The following is a 21,997-nucleotide window of genomic DNA, read 5'->3' as shown; positions in this document are numbered from 1 at the left end:
AGAAAGAATCGGATAAGTGCAATACTACGGACGAAAGTAGCTCTGTAGTATTATAAAACACACAAGCAAGTGGAACAGCCCGTGTATCAAAGTATTTCGGCTACAAAACAGCAAGACAACATTATAAAAATTCCCTCGAAACTGGTCAGAAAAAGAGCCTTATGTATTAATATAATAAAATTCATTCATTTCTCGACAAAGGAAAACAAGCTGCAACGCAATCGTGAGCGACCAATTAAAGCACTCTTCCCGACGAATGCTTTAAATGTACAGTGAATAATCTCCTAATTATCATTCAATTATATTTGTCAAGTTTCGACCATAGTTACCTCTATGCCATTGTAAACAGCAATTTCGTTCCCGTGGCAGTAATTCAGCGTAACGTTCCGCTTCTGGGGGAGTTGGTCCTGATCTGGCTCGTTTCTGATTATCTTTATGTGAATGGAGATCTTCTCGGAAGACCTCCCCATGAAAACGTAACTGCAAAGAGTGTTCGGCGGATACCAGCTCTGCAACGACTTGATATTTTCCCTGGTTCGTTCGGTGCTTTTGTAGACGAACTCGCAATTTCTATCGCGTTTCACGCCTGGCGCGTCCTCGGTTTCCTGGACCGACAACTGGAAACCGCCGTGCATTATCGTGCCGTCCTGCTCGGCAAAGAACTCTATAATGATGTTTCTCCCGCGCGAGAGGATTCGCGGCACGTGGCCCTCGCCGCAGAATTTGGAAATTTCGTAAATCTGCCCGTCCACGTCCTCCATCAGAGCGAGGTAATCACCGACGCAACTGGTGCTTCCCAACTTGTCTTCAATGCGGCCCCTCCTCACCTGCCGATACTCGGGTACCTTATCAGAGCGGGAAACGAAACGATTATCTTTTTGTTTTCAAGTTGAATCCGCATTGCCTGCTTGTTTCGCGTGCTCGTCTCGAAACGAAACGCTTAATCAATTTGGACGTTGCACGCCGGAAGGAAAACTTTCCTGGAGCTGCGCGAACAAGAGTTCAGTAATTACTGCAACTGGCTCGATTGAAAATCGAAAAGGAAATGTTGCTTGAAAAATGCAAATGAAGAATCTAATATTAGGTGGTAGATATGCTACGCAACAAAATTATTCATCAAAATTTTGCCATTTTTCAAGTGTGAACAACTCTGACGCTTTTCATTACAACGAGACAATTTTTTGTTCATTTTGTAGGTAATTAGCTGCAACTGACTCTATTAAGAATCGAAGAGGAAATGTTGCTTGTTAAATGCAAATGAAGAATCTAATATTAGGTGGTAGATATGCTACGCAACAAAATTATTCATCAAAATTTTGCCATTTTTCAAATGCGAACAACTTTGACGCTTTTCATTGCATCGAGACAATTTTTTGTTTATTTTGTAGGTAATTATCTGAAATTGGCTTTATTAAGAATCGAAGGGGAAACGTTGCTTGTAAAATGTAAATGAAGAATTTAATATTAGGTGGTGAATATACTACGCAACAAAATTATTCAAATATGAATAACTCCGTCAATTTTCATTGTATTGAGACAATTTTGTTTAATTTGTAAGTAATTATCTGTACTTTACGAAAACATTAATGCAAAATGGATGGGAGTTGATATCACATCTTCATGTCCTGATAACATCCAAGTACTTTTTTTTTATTAAAATTTGATTGTTTGACGGGTTACCTAGATTGCACTGATTCTTTTCGGAAATTTAAAAAAAAATGTCTATGATTTTGTTTAGACCGAGTTATGCCATTTGGAAGTTACTTGTACGATTTTCAATATTGCTACTAATTTACTTTAATACACACAAAAATTGTATTCAGTTCATCTGAAAAAGTATTTTTATTCATTGAGGGGTTGAAATAGCTCTTTCAGAAGATTTAAAAATATTCTACGAAGAATGAGTTTGACTTGGATAAATTAAAAATATTTGAGATCGAGAATATCTTAGGAGAAATGTAAATTTTCAGTAAGATCGATTTCATGTCATCTCCAGATTTAACATGATAACGATAATAACCACAACTCTTGGAAATAGATTAATTTATACAATTTAAGACATCGATATCAACACAGACATTATTAACATCTTCGTGAAATATTGATTTTCAAAGTAGTCTAGTTATTATTAGTTTCTACAACAGAGATAGATAAAATAGATGTGAATTTAGAATGATTGTTAAATGATAATATTTTTAATTATGACTAATTGGAAGTAACGGAGGTAATATATTTGAATCATTATGAATTACAAAGTTGTGATTTAATCGCCTATGTGTTTTTCAAGTTTTATTTATCATAACATTAATTAAGTTAACGAAATAAATTTATTAATTTTAGCGAGACAAAGAATGCTTTTCATTTGGCGTAAAATTATCTTGATGTTGCTATTTAGTCATTTAATATTAAAAAAGATATTCATGATGTGCAAAGGATTGAAAGTATTATACCAGATTGTTTGTAACAAATCATTAGTAGAATTTGAGAGTTCAATAGAATTTAAATTTTGAGCAAATTAAATAAAATTGCAGTAGGATGATGTTTGAACAAGAAGTTGCATAAATCATTTCCTCAATAATAATTATTTTCCTAATACACATAATAATTCTATATCTATTTATATCTTTCTTAGAAATAACAATATGTACGCAGGTGTGCATAAATTACATTTTATAATTTTAATTTCTTTTACTTTATCTATGAAATATTCACAGTTTATCGAGACGAACTTTATCATTTATAGAATAATATATTTCGTCGAGGGATTATTTCACTTATTAAGTTTAAAATTGAACGTAAACATGGAAAATGTATTAGATTATTAATTTTGTTATCCTTGGATAATGTTGATGTTTAATAAAATATTTTAAACAGAACAAGATCCGAATTATGGATTCTTGCATAACGATACTCGTAACATTGTTCATGGGTAACAGGAACGGAATCCATATTTCTGAGGTAATATCAGTTGCTGATATTTCCATTGCATGGGGAAAACCAGCAAAAAGCGAATGGAAAAGGGGAAGGAAGCCAGAGTTATCTATTCTGCCGAAGGAGGAGCAACCCATAAAACAACGCGGACTAAAACTTTGCCAATAATATATCAGGATACTTTACCGCAGCAATCAATAACCAAACACGATATTCCATATTTATTATTCTGAATCCGCGCCTACTGGCTATTCCCGATGCGAACTGATTCGAGTAATTTTAGAAATTGCAGACTATAATTAGAAAAGAGCACGATTAAAGACTTTTAGTCCGATGAGTTATATTGTTTTAAGAATTACTAATCGAATATAATGTTTTAATAACTCTGAATCTATACTAACTAGATCTGAACTAAATTAATATGATGGCACGAATTCCAGTGGTTTATTTAGTAAAAATAATCCTATTCGGAAATTCGAATGTTTTTTACTGTCGTCAAAATTTATTTGAACGTCATGTGATTTTTTAGGTATGACGTTGAGACTTCAGTAAAGTGCACTGTAATTTTGTATAGCTTTCTTTATAACATATTATGAATGGACTGCGGATGTTTATGCATTTAATGCATGGTAAATGAAAATATTAAGATATCTCTAAGAATGTGCAGAAATGGAAAAATATATAGCAAATCAACATAAATATACATGTTATACCGTTTAGAAGATAAAACATATTTTCATTTATGTTTTAATTCTTCTTCTGTATTTGTGGAAATTTTATATTATTAATTAATGATTTATTTGCAATAATCTCGATACCATTAGTTACTTCTGCTATTATCATATTTACAGCACAAATTATAACTCTAAACGTAAACATTAACTTTTTAAATATATCAAAACGACTTGGAGTAATGTAGCTAGTTATGGATATAACAAACTAATAGATTCAATACATAAAAGGTGTGCTGACTTGATTAAAAATAATGGACTTTGGTCAAAGTATTGAAGTAAAACAAAAGATGCATATATATGTTTCACTCAAAACTTCTTCTATGTATATTAAATATATAACTAATGTATATTCGTTTTGATTATTGTAGCCAATGTGTTTAGGATCAGGATGTAATTTTTGTAGTAAACATGTAACCTGACGATAATTAGGTAGTACCAAAGAAAATACACTTAATTTATATTCTTTACACAAAATAAATAATTTCTTCCTTTTTTCATTTCCGTGTAAATCTTTTGTCCGTTACCGTATCTTCAGAAAACATGGTGTACGAATACTTTCTCGACCCACTGTAAGCACGTAAATAATATTCTCGAAATTACCTCTTGGCCCGCAAGCCACGGATTCGTTATCATTCGTTTCATCGCAGAGAAAGGCAATCCCTTGGCCCAGACCAATCGGTTAAGATTCGCCCAAATTCATCCCCGGTAATCTTGGAAACGGTCCAGAGGTATGACCACAAACAAACTTTTTCTAGATCGACTCACCTGCAGCACGGCGGCGTTTTCTTGGCTCAACCACTTCCTGGCAATCTCGTGGCTCCCGTCAGGCAGGATCTTCACGTTCGATATATCTTGCAGATCATGATCGGAATTCCTCTTAGGGCTTATCGAGCCCATGGACTTCTTATGGACGCGCTGCGGGTGACGAAGTCGCTTCTGGATAGATTCGGACCGAGCTCCTTGATCGCGATTGCCCGCGGATAGCCTCGGGCCGCTGTTACCGAGAAAGACATCTGCGGAAGACTGTTCGGTGATCTCTTTCGGACGGCCGTTATTTCTCCGGATATCCTCCTCTGGCTCTTTTCCGCGAGAGCTGCCAGGAGCCTTTGATCCGACGACTTCCTTCTTGACTTTCTTAAGTCTTCTTCGATTATTTCTGCCCCTCCTGAACTTGTGCGACGTTTGCCCAATGATAAATTCCAGTTCCTCCTCGTGATCGGGACTCCTGGCTCGCCGCGCGGTGTTATTTTCCGCCGGATACCGTCCGTCTGATCTGGCGACCCTCGTCTTCGGGACTTCCGCCACGATCTCCACGTGCTGTTCGCAGTTCTCCGTCTGGCAGCTGTCCTGGGACGTGCGGTTCATCAGATCGAAGAGGTCGTCCGGCTGGCCGCCGATTTTAAAACGACCCGCGCTCGACTCCAACGCGATCCTACATCTGATACCCCGCGGATAGACGCCTGGGTAGCCCGGGGACACGAGCTTGCAGGATCTTCGATCGTTCCTCACGGCGCATTCCAACGGGCATTCGGACGATAGGGACGGCGAAAAGCCACGGTGACGTTCGACGGCCAGTTGGGCTGGCAGAATCGAAAATTGGGCGGAGAAGATCACGGGATTTTCAGCGGCGAACTTCTCGTCCGAATCCATTATGATCGTTAAATTCGGTCCCTTTCGCAGGATCAATCTACGGGATAATTAAAGCAGAACGTTCAGTCCGGGCACAGGCGGAACTATTAGCTAGGTGGTTTGGAGAAATGAAACTTTGATTAGATTTAGGCTGATTACACAAGATTTGAACACTATGATTTTTATAGAAACGAAGCTTTTCTATAGGCATATATTTGTTTATTTAATTGTATTGAATGGGCATTGTATAGTTGTGAGTTTAATGGTTTAAAATGTAGTACTACTAAATTAGTGCTTATGAAATGTATTTTAGACAAATCGTATTTATGTTGATTGCAAAAGTTTGGAACATCTTTTGATTTTTATAGAAATGGTGCTTTTAAATAGACATATATTTGTTTACTTAATTATATTGAATGGGCATTGTATAGCTGTGAGTTTAATGGTTTAAAATGTAGCACTACTAAATTAGTGCATATGAAATGTACTTTAGACAAATGAAACTTTAATCGTATTTATGTTGATTGCAAAAGTTTGAAACATCTTTTGACTTTTACAGAAATTAAGCTTATCTACAGCCACACATTTGTACCAATCAACAATCTACTTCAATACATTCAATAACTACATATTATTCAGGTCTAGCTGTGTGTAGGACTGTGAGATCTACTATGTACTATTAATAGACTCCTGCTGCAAACACATACTTTTTATTTAAGTTTCAATTCTTTTTCTGTATCTGTGAAAATATGAATTTGTATTAATATCTGCAATCTAACTGTTTGAAATAGCCTTCAAGCAAATGAAGCTTTAATCATGCTTGGTATTTTTATATTTTTTTTTATTTTTTTGTTTTTAAATTCTATACATTTTCCACAAAGAATAATTAATTTAAATATTCCAGATTTCAACAACTTACTGTTCCTAATGCCAGTGAGTTTAATACAGTCTTTAATTACAAATTCTTAGCTATAAGAACATTTGTTTGATATATTGACAATGATTTTAATAATGTTACAAACAAATATAGACAGTAAGTTTAATATAATCCCAGCCTGTTCCAAACTGGAATATTTCGAGGATTTCATAAATAAAAAAAGTTGTTCCAAAAATTCCGAAGAAAAAAATACAATCTTCTCATTCTTAAAGTCTAAATTTAAGCCCCTGCATGGAATAACTACTTATTAAACAGTGCATAATAAACAACAATAAGAGACACCCATAAAACGTCAATTTATAGTAAAATCTTCGCAATAATTGCTATTAACCTCAAAATCGTAAAGAAATAAACATCCTATCGCCTATAACTTGCATTTTCGTTCCGTTGTTAAAGGAATAAGGCTTACTCGTTCGTTTCAATAAATTATACCAATTAGTAAGCTTACTGTCTAAAATGTAATTACACGTTGTACGCCGAAATCGACAACAATCCGTATAAATATTTTAATAAGGACAGCAAAAGTCGAATGCGAACGGGTAGATTGAAATGAAAGCTAACTGAAATCATGGGTTTACCAGACTGGGAAACATTTACACGCATCGAATCCCGCATACATAAGCGGCTTGGATACACTATGTGTCGAAGAGCAGGCATCTGTTTAATCCATTATCTACCACAGTTACGTACACACATTTCGTTTATAACCTGCTGTGAATACAATTCGCATCGGTTAATTATTTTTCATTAGCTATACATCAATGGTCTCTTTTATTTATTCAGTGGATTTCGATCGTGTATGTTACAGTACAAACACTCGCGATTCGATAATAATTTACTTTGACATTTACCGATCTTTCTATGATAACGTTTAAACATCGCGTTATCGTCGACGGTAATCATCCGTTATGAATACGAATAATGGAAAAGGAAATGGAGCACGAGATAAAGCCTTTCAAGTGGTTCGATATAGACTAATTACGTAAATTTGTATTTACAATTGTGTCGAGCGCGGTAACAACTAATCGACGATAAAAACGATACTATTAAGGTTGGTTTGAACGACTGAAAAGTCATCGATTTTCTAGAATTTTTGTTATTGAAATTGTACGGAATATTGAAACAAGATTTTCACGTGACATTAAGTAATGCTAAAACTACTTCATTGTATTTTTTTTTCATTGACAATTGTTTCGCAATATCACTCGAAATTTAGTCATTCCTCAATAGTTTGTAAATCTGGCACTCCCACAAGCAATACCTATAACACTGTAATAACCGTGAAACATATTCTCTTGAAATGTCCTAAATATCGGAAATTTCGTATTAAAGTTCAAATTAAACCTACGAAAATTTCAACAGTACTAAACAAACATATCAAGTTCTCTCTTTCGTTAAATACTCATCGCTAGGTAACAACATTTAATTACTTCACATTTTCAATTCCTAACAGTCGTCGGTAATAACCATTTAAGTTGTTGATGCGACGTTAAATTTTATACAAAAAAATAATTTGAAACATTGGCCCGCAAGACGCGTAGTTTTCGTGGTAGGTTCACGATGCGTGCACGTTTTCATCTAGGTTACGTATTTTAAACAAATCAGACTTATGAATTCTTAAATAAATGGCACCATTTGGAATGTGTATTTACTCGATATTTCACGCCTTGTTTTTTACTTTATGGTACCGTAACAAATAAAAATGTTGTAATAATGTTTAAAAAATTGTCTGCTCACGAAATGAATTGCAAAAAATACCAGATGCATTTTAAAATATATCTAAAGCATTGTTAAAATTATAAAAACGTTACATGAATTATTCTATGTAAAAAAGTATCTCAAGAAACACTTAACCCTTTGACTGCGGGACGATTTTTGCTGGAAATTCTAAGAGGCGTAGAGGTGTGAATTTTAAAAAAATATCAGCTTATAGGAAATAATAAGACGGCGCATGTTTATATTTACAGTTTATTCATAAGACGTTCAGTTTCAAAAATAAAAATTAAAAACTTAAAAGACCTTTTTCCTGAGATCTCGTCGTAGTCTAATCCTGTTACTGTTGTCTTAAAGAAGAAAACCAACAATCGAATCTTTTTTATATTTACAGTTTATTTATACAACGTTTAGTTTCAGAGATAAAAATTGAAAACTTAGATAGATCTTTTTCCTGAAATTCGATATTTCCAACGAATTTCTAACTTTTCAATTTTCATTTTCGAAACTAAGCATCGTACGAATAAATAATAAATATAAACAAGTTTCGTCTCATTATCTCCTACCAGTTGATATTTTTTAAAAATCGATTTAACGAATATAAACATTTCTCTGAGCCCATTTCTCGAGAGCGTACGTATACGTCGTTCGCAGTCAAAGGGTTAATACTCGGCCTCCTAATATGGTTTCTCCCCTTATAGATAGCAACAATCGCTTATGCATGCAACATTCGCGTAATAAGCTCGTATTAAATAACGACGAAACGAAACGTGACATACCTGGTTGCGTTGCCACTCACATGGCCGCAATAACGTCCCGTTCTGTCCTCGAGATCCTCGATGCCATCAGAGAATTGAATGTAAGCACCCTCGCATCTGGTTTCTTTCAGAAAACCGACTTGTAGTTCCCTGACTTTCAACTCGATTACCTGCGTCGGATTAAATTTACTTGCTATTTTGCAGTATTCTCCACGTGGAAAATATTCCCGACAAATCATTGAAGGGAAATTTACATATGTTGGGTATTTCGTGGTTTGGAATTCTAACCAAAGCTTAGAATATTTCTCAATGATATTTGGGTATTATTCGAGACGTAAAGATTTAGTTACATAAAATTAATGAAAATTGAATATTTTATGTAGATGTTTCTCAAGCTTCACCTTTTCTATAGCGTAGAATTAATTTATTTTAGTAAAACATGATTTAATATTTTCAGAACTCCAATCCAATTTAAATGATTGCATAATATTCGATTAAAACTTGTTAAACGTTCATTAGTCAAACAATACATAAAAATGAATATGAAAACAATCAGTGTATAATACTTGCACGTGTCTGAAATTTTTAATACTATTTGGTAATTCTATAATGTAATTCTTAATGAAATTCTTTATTATTGAATAGATTTAAAAAATACTTACTATTCGAGTTTCAAAGAAAATTCTCTAACAATTTTAATTATAAGATTTCATACTTTTCAGCTGAAACTTGTACGTACAAAAACAAATATGAATCAAATTAGTTTATTTGCATGTGTCTGTTTGAGAGATTTTAATACTACTTGATATTCACGTCATTTATTTTTTAATAATATTCACCGTACTATCTTGTATTACTTTCAACATAAACAGTGAATCAAAAGTGATGAATAATGAATATGAAATTTCAGTTGCCTCAAAGTTTGTAATTCTTAGTTTCGCTTTTCATGCTTCGACTATTGAAGACAAGTATTTTTAATGAGTGTTCCTAATACGTATAAAATACTGCGATAACCATTTTACAAATTTTACAATATAATATGCTCCATTTTTTAATGAAAAGCTTCAGAAATTTCCTGACCACATTTTGAGAAACACTGTTTATATAAAATATTTGTTAATCATATACAAAATTGTGGAAATACTTAGAAAATCTTAATATTATACAAAAGTTAATGTAAATCCTTAATTGTATAATATCATATTTATAAACATTTTGAAACTACTAAACAAGCAACGAAAATGTTTCTTTTATTATGCAAAGCTAATTTGTTACTTCAACGATGATATAAACATATAACCAAAATTCTTTAGTCTGTTATGTCGAACTAGTATTGTCTCATCTTAAGTCTACTAATTCAAGTTTAACGATTTGGATTATTTCTGTTGGGACTACTTTACCAAGAAGAATTTCAACAATTTCTGTAAAATAAAAGAACTTTTCTTAACCTGTGGATCTCTAGGAGGTGCCCTGATCCGAACGATGCACCGGCCCATCCGACCAGTCCATCGTATTCGCCCAACAGAATTCCTGAGAGTACGATTGCATACTGTAATAAAAGAAAGAAAACTCGAGTTTAATTCCATGACATGAGCCTTGTCTAATTAGACAGTAAAATGTTATTATAAAAGCATTCCGTGAATCTGTCCAGTTGTACACGAGACAGTTTGAAAGTAGGAATTATTTTATTTCATCTGAAAACCTTCCAGACTCTAGCGAATATACAATGTATTTAATTGAACAAAGCCTGCAGGTATGTCACCTGTCGTCGCAGAACTTTTGCAATGAAACGAGATTAATTCGGGGAAATGCAGTGGTAGATTAGTCCGGTTCCGTTTTTAAAACACTAAAATGTTCCAGGACGAAGAGTTATCGTTCGGGTCGGCTTGGTTTTGTCCTCGAGATAAGAAAAGGTTCGAAAAAGGAACTCTAATGGTTTGGGCTTGTCTGGTTCTGTTTTCAAGACAAGAGATTCTAAAGTGAAAAGTAATTGTCTAGTTTTACGAAATATAACTCCAAATTTTGGAAAATTAGAGTAATCGATACTTGGCGCTTTCATTTCTCACATTTTCAGTACTTTATTTGAAAATGTGAATATCGTTATGTAAAATTGATGAAGAATTAAATATTTTTCGTCGAGGTTTCAGAATGAGAATTATTTTTTGTTATTTACGATAAATGAGACTTTTTTCATGATAATATTAAAATTTATGTATCAAATATATTTATCAAATGTTTGGTTCGATTTATGTATCAGTGTTTCATTTTAAAATGTGAATTCTTGTTTATGGGATTCACGAAGAGTTATTAATAAGCTGTGGATGTTTATGCATGTACCACAAATGGAAATACAGTAGAGACTCTCGTATCCGTAACCCCCATTATCCGATTCCCCTAATTTCTATAATATCTCTATGTTCGAGAGACGTAAAAATAGCACGTTGACTGCCACGCTAACTTTGGTGAACATTTTTGCGAGGCTAAAATTTTCTTTTAAAATAATTGGAAACTACGCAACCTAAGATTTATCAAAGTACTTGTTGTTACAACCTTGTCAGCATTTAGGAGTCTTATCCAGATTTATTTTCTCGTATTTTTAAATTCCTAGTAAAAACTCCTGTCACCCATGTATGGGTGACGAGACGATCAACACGATAGACACGATAAAATAGCGAGAAGTTTACATTTTAGAAATGGTCAGGTTTCCATCCCGTTTCCTAATTGAACTCAGCAAAACGGTTCATTTTTGCGGGAGTATCCCTTTATTATACCGGAGGGTCCCTCCATTATGTTGGAGTAATATGGTCACATTATCATACGTACCCAAAGTTCCATAATTTGAATCTTCCTCGGTCGAGGGATCCTCCGGCATTAATTGAACACAATGTCCGTTAATCCCCGCGTATTTCATCCGGCGTGAAGTCAAAGAAGCAAATCGTTAGAGTGCGAAAAGCCACTGTATCGGCCGCTGGCAGCGTCCGATAGGGCGTAATTCACGCTTATATCGTTACTCGCGCAAACGCTTCCATTGTATGATGCAAGTAATTCCGGCCGTATCGCATCCGCGCCACGAATATTGTTAGGACAATCGTGCAAACAGGGGACTTAACGTTCCGCTCGTCGTTGTAATGCCGTATTAAGCCGCTTGCATGGATTGCACGGCGCATACCGAGACGACGGATCGAGGCGGGACATCAAAAATAAGTGCGCGTAACAAAGCGGAAACGAGCGTATCGGTGAGACGGCGAGTACCTACTCGAGAAAGTCGAAATACGCGACACTCGTTGTTTAACACCCTCGGTCGCGTTTCATACATTTTTTTATGAACCATTCCAAAGAAATTGAATATTTTTGTCCTTTGAGACGGTGAGTGGCAATTTGCTTTGCTTGCTGTCTAGTGTAAAATGTTAGGTTGGTCCATAACATTATGAGGATTACTCGTACGATATGTTTTATTAAATATTTTTCTATTTAAAACGATTGTCAAACGATTAACGAAAGCATCAAACAAATATCGTTTTATTTTTTGTATTAAATATACGTTGGTCCATAATTTCATGCTGCTTTAATTTTATATCGTATGTATTTTGTAATAATTGTGAATATGTGTTATGTCAGCTGTTATTGCTACTCAAAAATCATAGAATTGAATTTCTACATTATTCGATATGACTCTATTCATTAAATAAAATGGTTAATTAATATCGTAAAACTTTCCAGAATTTTATGTGTACTTTTATGAATAATATTATTCAAACTTGTAAGTACTTCATTGCTATATGAATCTATTTCATAGAATTGTACAATTATACTATTATGCAATACAATAGAGTCGATAGATAGATAATTTATTCCTTGTAATTTTTTACTTAAGGAAGAACTTTTGCTTACATTACATCATTCACAAATCGCATTTTCCGTCTCTTTGCTCACTCTTTCTTTCAACACATTCCTCATCCACTCCACCCCTTCGCCTTCATCCCCAAGAACCATTTCCAAGCTTTTATCCGTTCGTAGTGACTCCCTGCAATCGTTCATCAAATGAAACATACTTTCTTTTTCTACTTCGCACACTCTGCATAAATTCTTTTCCTGATCCAACCAGAACTTATTCGCCGCTTCCTCATTTCCGCACTTAAATCTTGCAATCATCGTTATTTCCTTAATTTTCACTTCTTTCCTCTGGTATTTTAGTAGCTCCAAAGTCCAGATCCTCTTTTAATTTCCACAAAACCTCGAGTTTTGTATTTTAGTGTATCTTTCCTGATCTTGTACTTTCTTCTCTTTATTAGTTAGTTCCTCAATCCTTCGTCCCTTTTTCTCCTAACTTCACCCTCTTGACAGTCCATTTCTTTCGTAAATTTTTGTTTCTTTCCCACATCCCCTCTTTTTCAGTTTTCATGCATTTAACTTCTCTCAAGCACGCCGCAGCTATTTTATTTTCTGAGATCCTTATTCTGTCTTCATATTTCGTTGCTCTCTTTCCGATATCTTTTCGTATTAAGTCTCATTTCCCTTCTTCTCTTATTATTAGACCGCGGATCTTTATGCAAAATAAAATGTTCACGAACGTGCCTACAAAAATTTAACCTAAATAGGAATTTATTTTATTCTGCAAATATTATAACGTGAACTTTACTTTTAATCTTTTTTATATTCTTGCATATTGTTTGCATTTTGTAGGTTCTTGCCCTATAAATGCATAAAGATCCGCAGTCTACCTATTATGTATTCCGGGGTGTGTCTGTTCAGATCTAAAGTCCATCTCAGATATTTATTTTGGAGTTTTTCTACTCCTCCATATTCCTCCCAGCATCACACCTCCGCTCCATAGATAACTATACGGTTAACCAGGGTGTAAAACATTTTCATCCTCCTCGTAAAATCTTCTCCAAATTCCCTGACCAATTCTCTCGACTTGTGCCATCGCAATTATCGCTTTTTTTTTTACTTTCTTTTGTTATGTGCCTATCTGTCTTGTCATTCTTCTGAAATAGAAAGCCCAGATATCTGAATTCTTTGACCTCCTCTATGGCTACTCCTTTCCATGACCAATTCTCTTTTTTACTCTTTCCACTTATTTCCATATACATTAATTAAAGTACAATATTTGTACAAATTGTATAATTAACTTATTACAGTTACATAATTAATTCAGTAAATAGGTCACAGTGAAAAAATATAATCTGTAAGAAATGACAACGAAGTTTAAAAGATACATCGGTTTCGATAAAAGCGCCTGAATGATAATGTATACACAATTCTAACTTTTATTCAATCGATTAAATTTTATTTATTTTTAAATCCAACATTGATTCCTCTCTGTTACAGCGTATAAATACTTAGACCTGACAGTAGAACTCGATGACAGTCCTGCGATAACGTTGAACAGACCTCGCGTTTAATTGCTGATATTGTTACTTAAGCGGGTCGTTAATTAAACGATTTCTAGTACCCCGTGTTCATTTCATACGCGGCCTTAATCGTGGTCACCAATCCCGCGCGTGCTATATTTCTCTGCATGCCGGAATAATCCGACTATTTTCCAGCCAGCACCCTATGGACGAGCCCTAATATTCGTGAATGTCGTTCGATCCTGATACGCGATTATAGCGTGTCCCCTCGTTAATGAGATTCTCGTCGGGGAAACGTTCGAAGCTCGGCTAAAAACTTGCAAGCGAGCACGTCGTCGGCTTTAACCATTTCGAATATCGTAGCTGGCTGTTTTTCAGTGAAATACGAACATCTCGCTGAATTTTAGGAAAATTAAACGATTCTATAGTAAACGATTTAAACGATACTTTTGAAAGTTTACAACATGTTCACAGTTAGGGAGATCGACTGAAAGGATACTCTGTGGTTAAATAATTTAATTAGTTATAAACGACAGATTAGAAGGTAAAAGTGTTAGGAATGGAATTTGGATTTCTCAAAGGATGCTAGGAAAATTAAAAACGGTCATTCGAACTTTTTAAGTGGCATTTTTAGAACCTTCAACGTTATTCGATCAATTGTTCAATTACTTGTTTTGATACGAGTTACGGTTATTTTGAATGTTATAATATGACGATAATAATAATAGTAATAGAATGTACTGATAAAATTGCAAATAAAAGATGATTGGCAGTTGCTTGTTGTGGCAGCAATCATCAACAGCTTGTCAGTGATTGCTTTTGAGACCTAGAAACGAAATTACAAAGCATCTATACGACATATAAAATATAGATTATTATATTTTTGTTAGAAACTTAATAAGTACGTGTCGCAACGTTAAGAATATTTCGTAACCATGAATTGAAGAAAAATAATTTCTTGTGGAAAAGCTCGATACACTAGAGACTTTTAATTAATCTCTTTAGAAGAGATTGCGTGAAAAAATATTATTAGTTATTATTTGATTGCTTCGTTATCAGTATTAATGAATTATACCAACGATGTTTATATAATAATATTGCGAATATTATTATTACTATTAATTTACCTAAAATTTCGTTCATCCCTTGCATTACTACGAAGAGTATAACGGATTATACAGTTGTAGATTGTTTCATGTTTGAGGGCTCGAGAAAGGGACGCTTTCAAGTGATATTTCCAAGCATAGACGCAATTATGCGCGACAAAGAAGGGGTTGAGTTAATCCGACTGTTTTCTACAAATTAATTATATCAAGAGATATCATTCCTCTCTCGACCAAATGAGTAAGAGGTTATGCGTACATTAAAATATTAAACGCTTTTCCGGGGGTACACTCCTACCATGATATACTACGTGACTTCGTATAACGGGTAAACGACATTTCATCACGGAATCCCTTCATTATCAACAATTTCCAGTTAAAATTTTTCGCCGATAACGTATCACGTAACAAATTCGATTTGTCAATAACTTTGCTTCGAAAAAGGAAAGAGCTGCAAATCAATTTTCCATTATTTTATAAAATTAATGCTTGAAATGTGGCATTTGAAAAGAAACACGCGTTACAGTTTTTCATGATTAAGAAAATATATATGCGAATATTAAACTCACATTCCTTACATCTTGTTTCTATATTCCCTGAATGTGTTTTAAATATTTCATGTACATTCTAAGTACATTTAATTCATATTCATTTAATATTTGTCTTATATCTTTTTTATAATGTATATGTATACAATATTCAAAAAAACATTTTATTCATCTTAAAGAGTGTGGCTAAAAAAATATTTCTTTAATATTTGAATAAAATATTTAACCAATATTTTTGTGTTACTAGGGTTATATCAATAACATATTAATATACAAGGTGAGACAGCTAAACTGTTACAGAGCGATAATGCCTAAACTATTGTAGATACAAAAAAATTTTACAGGAAAAGTTAGAAGGTTCGAGGAGGCCTATATTATTGCCTTTTTTTGGTCCAGATGCTGAGGCTGTGTCAAAGTTACCGCCATTTTTTTAAATGGAACCATGGGATTTTGTTTAAACATTATGAAAGCTGATGTTGAAACGAATCCATCGACCTATAATACATGGTCATTCAGGGTTATGGATTGATTTAACCCTTAACGACGTGTACGTATGAGATACGAACTGATAATTCTGACTTTTTCCGATAAGATTTTTCCTGTAAGATTTTTCTGTACCCACGATAGTTTAGGCATTATCTTTCTGTAACAGTTTAGCTGCCTCACTCTGTATATTATGCGTGGTATAGCAAAATATATTGAATAAGAGTATGTATATAATATTTCGTGTATGTTATAACATAATATGTTGAAAATGAATATGTTACAATCTACTAATTTATATAATTCACTGTATATTAGAGGGAACAAATTACACGTGACTATTATCAATGAAAAGAAAATTATTAAAATTAACAAAACAAATTTTGTTTACGAGTTCATTATGTCTACTACAATGTCTAAAATCATCGACGAATTCTTAAAAATAAATCTTGTTTTCTTTTGCACGTATGATAACCCTCTAAATAGCTGTCTGCTACTGTACATCTAAAAACTGAAGTAACAAATCTAAATAAAGTAGATTATCCGTATAATCATTAGTAAATGTGAATGATCAACAGAGAAAAACGAACATCCAAAATTCAAGCAGGTACACAATCACTAGCAGCAGCAACAAACAACAGTTAACCCAAGAGCTGTTCAAGGAGGTAAAGTTAGGTCCACCCTTGCACCACAAAAAGAGGGCTCGTGTAATTCCGCTATGGACCGCGAAACCGCAAAATCTACGATATATCTATCCTGGCAGCCCTCCTGAGGCTCATACGGACCGACTCGAATCATTTATTTCGTCGCGCATCGATAAATCACTGTACACGTACGCGGCCGGCCTCCTTTACAAATTTTCGCTCGCGGAAACCTCATCAATTTCTCAGGGGCGAAAACGAGGGGGAGTAAAAAAGAAAATAATTCGACGTAAACGAGTTAGTTCTTTCGGATGGCGTGCGGGCGTTTCGTGGACGATCGGGGGCTGGTTGTTTCCCAGAAAACAGAGAAACAGTATGACGTCGTTGTCTTCTTCCTATTGGCCGGACGAAGACTGATTAAGGGTCGGTTTCGGGATCGGACCACGAGGAAGTCGACGTTCAGCGGCATCTTGAAGGTAGATCGGACCGATTAGGGGCTGACCCGCGTGAGAAATCGTTACCGAAACGCCGGACGACGGCATTCATGGTGAAAACAGGACCTTATTTATTCAACGGCCCTCCGCAACAGGGACTAATGAAATTACTCAGAGGCAGTCGACCGCCAGAAGTTTACCGGCTAATTAATTGGCATTGATGCAGCCAATTCCATTGAAATGAAGCGCCGCTCGTTGATGCTGTTTCCTCCTTGCGACTCTAACGTCCTACCCATTCCCCTCATCATTTCTCTCGTACTTACTCGCTCATAGCCCGCTTCAACCCCTATTGCGGAGCTATTGCTCGCCATCTCCGTCTTACCGTCAGGAATCTATCATTCGATTCGCTCGAGGGTTTCAATCCTTTCCGACGAGCCCTTTTGTTCCTTTCATGCTTCACTATTGCCTCGTGAGAACAATAATAAAATATTGCTTGAAGATGTAAACAAGCAATCCTATTGGTTCAATTTTCAATAGGTATACATCTCCGTTCTTCTTCTTATTATCACGTAAATGAGATGAAGCCTCTTTTGTGTACAATAGATACGAGGTACACGAGATACAAATTGCGAGAATCAAATAAAATGAGCGAGAAAGAAAAGAAGATGATGAATAGTGGTGTCAATCATTTTGTGGATTATATTCGATGAATGTTCAAGTAATTATGTAAAAATTAAGATATAGACGACTTGGTTGTTTTTTTATCTACGTGTCAATAACTGGTAAGAAGGGTAACAGGATTAAGGAAATCTATGTCAAGAATAAGATATTAGTTGCATTTATCGAAATCATTTGGTTTGGAAGTTTATTTTGAGATTTCAGTATTTATTAAATATCTGTCTTATACTAGACGGTACAAAGAGGATACTGTCCAAGTTAATGGATAATTTAAAGAAAGAAAAAAGAAAAAAAAATATTTAATTCCGATTAATTTATTTTTATGTATTAGGTTGAATAGATATAGTAATCTACACATACGTTATATCAACGATAAAGCAAACAAATTATTAATTTTATAGCTTACAAATAGTATAAAAGCATGGCAAACAAATTATGTTCTTTTAACTTAAAGTATTTTAGTTATTTTTCCTACAACCTCTTACATATTTAGTTTTGCACAGTAAATAGTACGTGTCATAAGGTAATAAATAATACATTAAAGAATAAGGTACACAATCTTCTTCAAAAATTCTTTCTCGGGGTTGAAATTATATCTTGTTAATATCTTATCCTATACTAAGAAAACTCGCAATTTCTTTAAAGAAGTGTATTGACTCCTAGAGTTTCTTACTGTCGAAAAAAATTAGATGCATTATTAGCATCATTTGAATAACACGTCTGCTTTCAAATTTTTTACTTGCCAAATTTTCCTTGTAAGAAGTATTTCATAATACACATAATACAAAATATACAAATTAAATTACAGTATTACAGTAAAAAATATATTATAAATATTAATATAATTGTAATCGAAGAACCAATATTAATTTAAGAAGTATAGTTTATTAGTTTTACATTATCGTTATTTTTAAGGAACAGAATTGGTTTTTCGTATAGACCATTTAGACTCTTTTAAACATATTTTATCACAACTATTTCAAATTTATCGTAGAGGACTCCAAAGATGATTGAAAATACTTTGAAAATGTATGTACATATGAATTCAAACAAATCAACACGCGTGCTTATTTATGATTTGAATCAGTATTTCATTCGACGTTTTTCCCATCCCGCATTGGATTCGGATTTTCACTTTTCCAATAGTTATCGAACATTCCAGAGAGGAAATATTGCTATCGGTAGAATATTCCGTCATTTTTTGTTTACATTTCCCGATGCTTTGACGTATACTAAGTCCGAAACTGTAAAAGAATCGAATACGAAATTCTGTATGAATGGGTGTATCTATTTATGTATATTTGTTCTTGAAAAATTATGAAATTACGACTTTTATATATAAGACATTGAAGCCACTAAAATGAAAAAGTTCTATACAAATATATGAACGTTTGTGAATATATTTACAAATTGTCGTTGAAATAAGAAGTTTGATATAATAAATTTTTTAATTATTTGAAAAAGAATTTTTCTGTATGGAATTTTTATAAAAAAATGATAAATAACATCATATTTATAACATTTAAAATGATATTACATAAAATATTGTAAGTAGAGAAAATGGTTTCATATTTACTGGGCTGATACATAAGGAAAACATTCGGATAAAAGTGTGAAATTTTCAGGATTTGTTTCTATTATTATAAGCAATAATTCTGCCAAATTTCAAATCATTTCATCAACTTTTACCGGAGTTATAAGAAAAGTAACAGATTGGAAAAATTCCATGTATATTCCATTTGAAAGTTTCAAAGGTTTGGGGGTTGTGTTAATGTTGAAATGAAGAGCTCAAACTTTGCAGGAATTTTTTGTTATGTATTTGCAAGGTATTCAGGGGGTACGTAACATAGATTTAAAAAAAATGTTAAAATAAAGATCACGATAATGTGTGTGCATTTATACTGGTTTCTGGTCTGTTTCATATCTTAGGAGAGGTTTGTCAGAAAATATTAAAAATTGGTATGGCAATTTCGATTATACATGAACCACTAAATTTTCAAGTCCCAAACAAAAATTGCATTTTTTTCCAGCCACTAAATTTTTCGTTAAAAGGTTTCACCACACGAAGCAAGAAAATTTAATGTGTTTTAAACTAATACCAAGAGAGTCTTGCAACAACATTGCCAGCTTTTTTAAAAGGTCTACTTCTTTTTTGTGCGTTCCTACCCTGCAGCATGGATTCTATACGCTTCCTATGCTTTTTGTCTCTGTTTCTCTCCCTCCATTTTGCGTTTCCCTTCTGTTTTCCCTCCTCCGTCTTTTTTCCATCGCGCCCACTCTTCCACCCTTCTATTTTTCTCGCCCCTAGCATTGTCCATCGATGCACCGATTCAATTTCTACGGCTAAAACGCGGCCATACTAACTTAATGTCGCTTTCAAACCGTGATGCACTTGATCCAGTTTAATTTTCTCAGCTCGGGGTAATTGTCCCGATTTTTTAATGGTGAAATTATTGCGTCCAGGAGCTTTTTAACAGCGCAGCGCACCGCCACGAAGCCTTTATATTTTTATCACTCTCGTCGTTGGTTAATATGACGGCGCGATCGCTTTTAACGGGGCTGTTTTTAAAGGGGGACGCGATAGTTCTCCCGTTTTAAATTTATTTTTTAATCAACAATCAGGCGTACACGAAAATCGGGAAAATGAAAAAGTTCGCCGATGTACGGAAATTCATTTCATTCGTTCTTTTCAACGAATCGCTTTATATAATGTACTTTATTCGGCTGCGGACGAAATTGAAAGAGACGTGGACTTTTTCAAAGGACTATTTGTATACGACGGAAGTTGAATTTCATTGCATTACGGTGTTTAAAAGGCATGCTCGTATTCAGGGCCGAGTTTTGAAAGTCACTGAATCGATCATGCATAGTCTGAATTACGCGATCGATGAAAAGTACAGCTGTCTGCGGAGTTAAATACACGTTGAAAGTGAAATGAAGTTAAGATCGACGCAGGGTGATTAACGTAGATAGATTAGGTAGACGGTATTACATGAAAAGGTTCGAGAACTGTTGAACTTCTAGTTTTCGCTGCGGCCAGTGAGAAATGTGCTTTATGCGAGTCGCGTTACTGAATAAGAGTCCGTTCTACGCGTAAAAGTAAATTAAACGGTTAGAATATGATTTGTTTGCATACGATTGAATTTTAGAAAACGTTTAATTTTATGATACGTAGACTGTATTCGCGGTTCATTTATATCTTTGAATTTATTAGTCTCTCTACACGTTCTAATCGTGTTTATACCCAATGCGTGCAAGTTAATTATAAACTGTGGATATTTATGCAAATTCATATTTCTATATACATTAGTGAAAAACATAGACTTAAATTATACTGTGTTTTGATTTGTAAAGTTTTAAGGTGTATTTTATTGTTTATATTTTATATACTTATACATTTGTTTGTATCCTTCTATATTTTTGTATATTTATATTTGTCATATATACCCGCAGTCTAATTACGAAACGTACACAATTATTTCGTATAAAATAATAATACGAATATAAATTTAATCGAATCGAATCTTTAATCTTCGTTTGTTGCTAAATACTTCTTTCAATAAATATAGAATAAAACTAAAACTGAAATATGTTATTGTATAAAAGAATTTTCATTTTTCTTAAAGGGATTTATAACTTCAGAAATCTATGCTATAATATGGATTTATTGGTCTAATAGAAAGATTTTATTTAATGTAGGAGGCATTTCAAGCCATTTCGACCACTTTTGGACCCGACAATTCTTGATTTGGCTGAAATATTTTTATATCATAATATCCTAATAAATACCTTTTTATGAATTTTTGCAGATTTTTGTACTGAACTAAGAAAAAGTTATGAATTTAAAAAAAAAATGTCGTTTTTTCCTCAAATAACTATATCTCTGCTAAAAAATGACCAAATTAAAAGTTTTTTAAACTAAAAATTTCCTAGTATTATTAATACTCTAGTACTACTTGTGTATGACTCATATGTAATTTTTTAGTGTATTCAACATAAGTGTACCTTTATTTGTATTCACATTTCATTTTAAATTGACGTAAATGGTAGTTGA

At 33.8% G+C, this 21,997-nt stretch overlaps 1 protein-coding gene across 1 annotated transcript in view; it reads right to left on the bottom strand.

The window, feature by feature from the left end:
- Positions 1-21,997, bottom strand: part of LOC128873796 (uncharacterized) — a 131,023-nt gene that overhangs the window by 3,226 nt on the left and 105,800 nt on the right. Inside the window, exons 4-7 of the mRNA XM_054117651.1 lie at positions 10,151-10,251; positions 8,724-8,872; positions 4,431-5,352; positions 330-845 (exon numbers count right to left, since the gene is read on the bottom strand). Of these exons, the coding sequence (XP_053973626.1) occupies positions 330-845; positions 4,431-5,352; positions 8,724-8,872; positions 10,151-10,251 (1,688 nt within the window). The remainder of the gene's footprint in view (positions 1-329; positions 846-4,430; positions 5,353-8,723; positions 8,873-10,150; positions 10,252-21,997) is intronic.

The sequence above is a fragment of the Hylaeus volcanicus genome, chromosome 3 (assembly GCF_026283585.1).
Source record: "Hylaeus volcanicus isolate JK05 chromosome 3, UHH_iyHylVolc1.0_haploid, whole genome shotgun sequence".
Classification (NCBI taxonomy): domain Eukaryota; kingdom Metazoa; phylum Arthropoda; class Insecta; order Hymenoptera; family Colletidae; genus Hylaeus; species Hylaeus volcanicus.
Note: the sequence above shows the minus strand (reverse complement) of the source record. Positions and strands in the feature narration are given on the sequence as shown.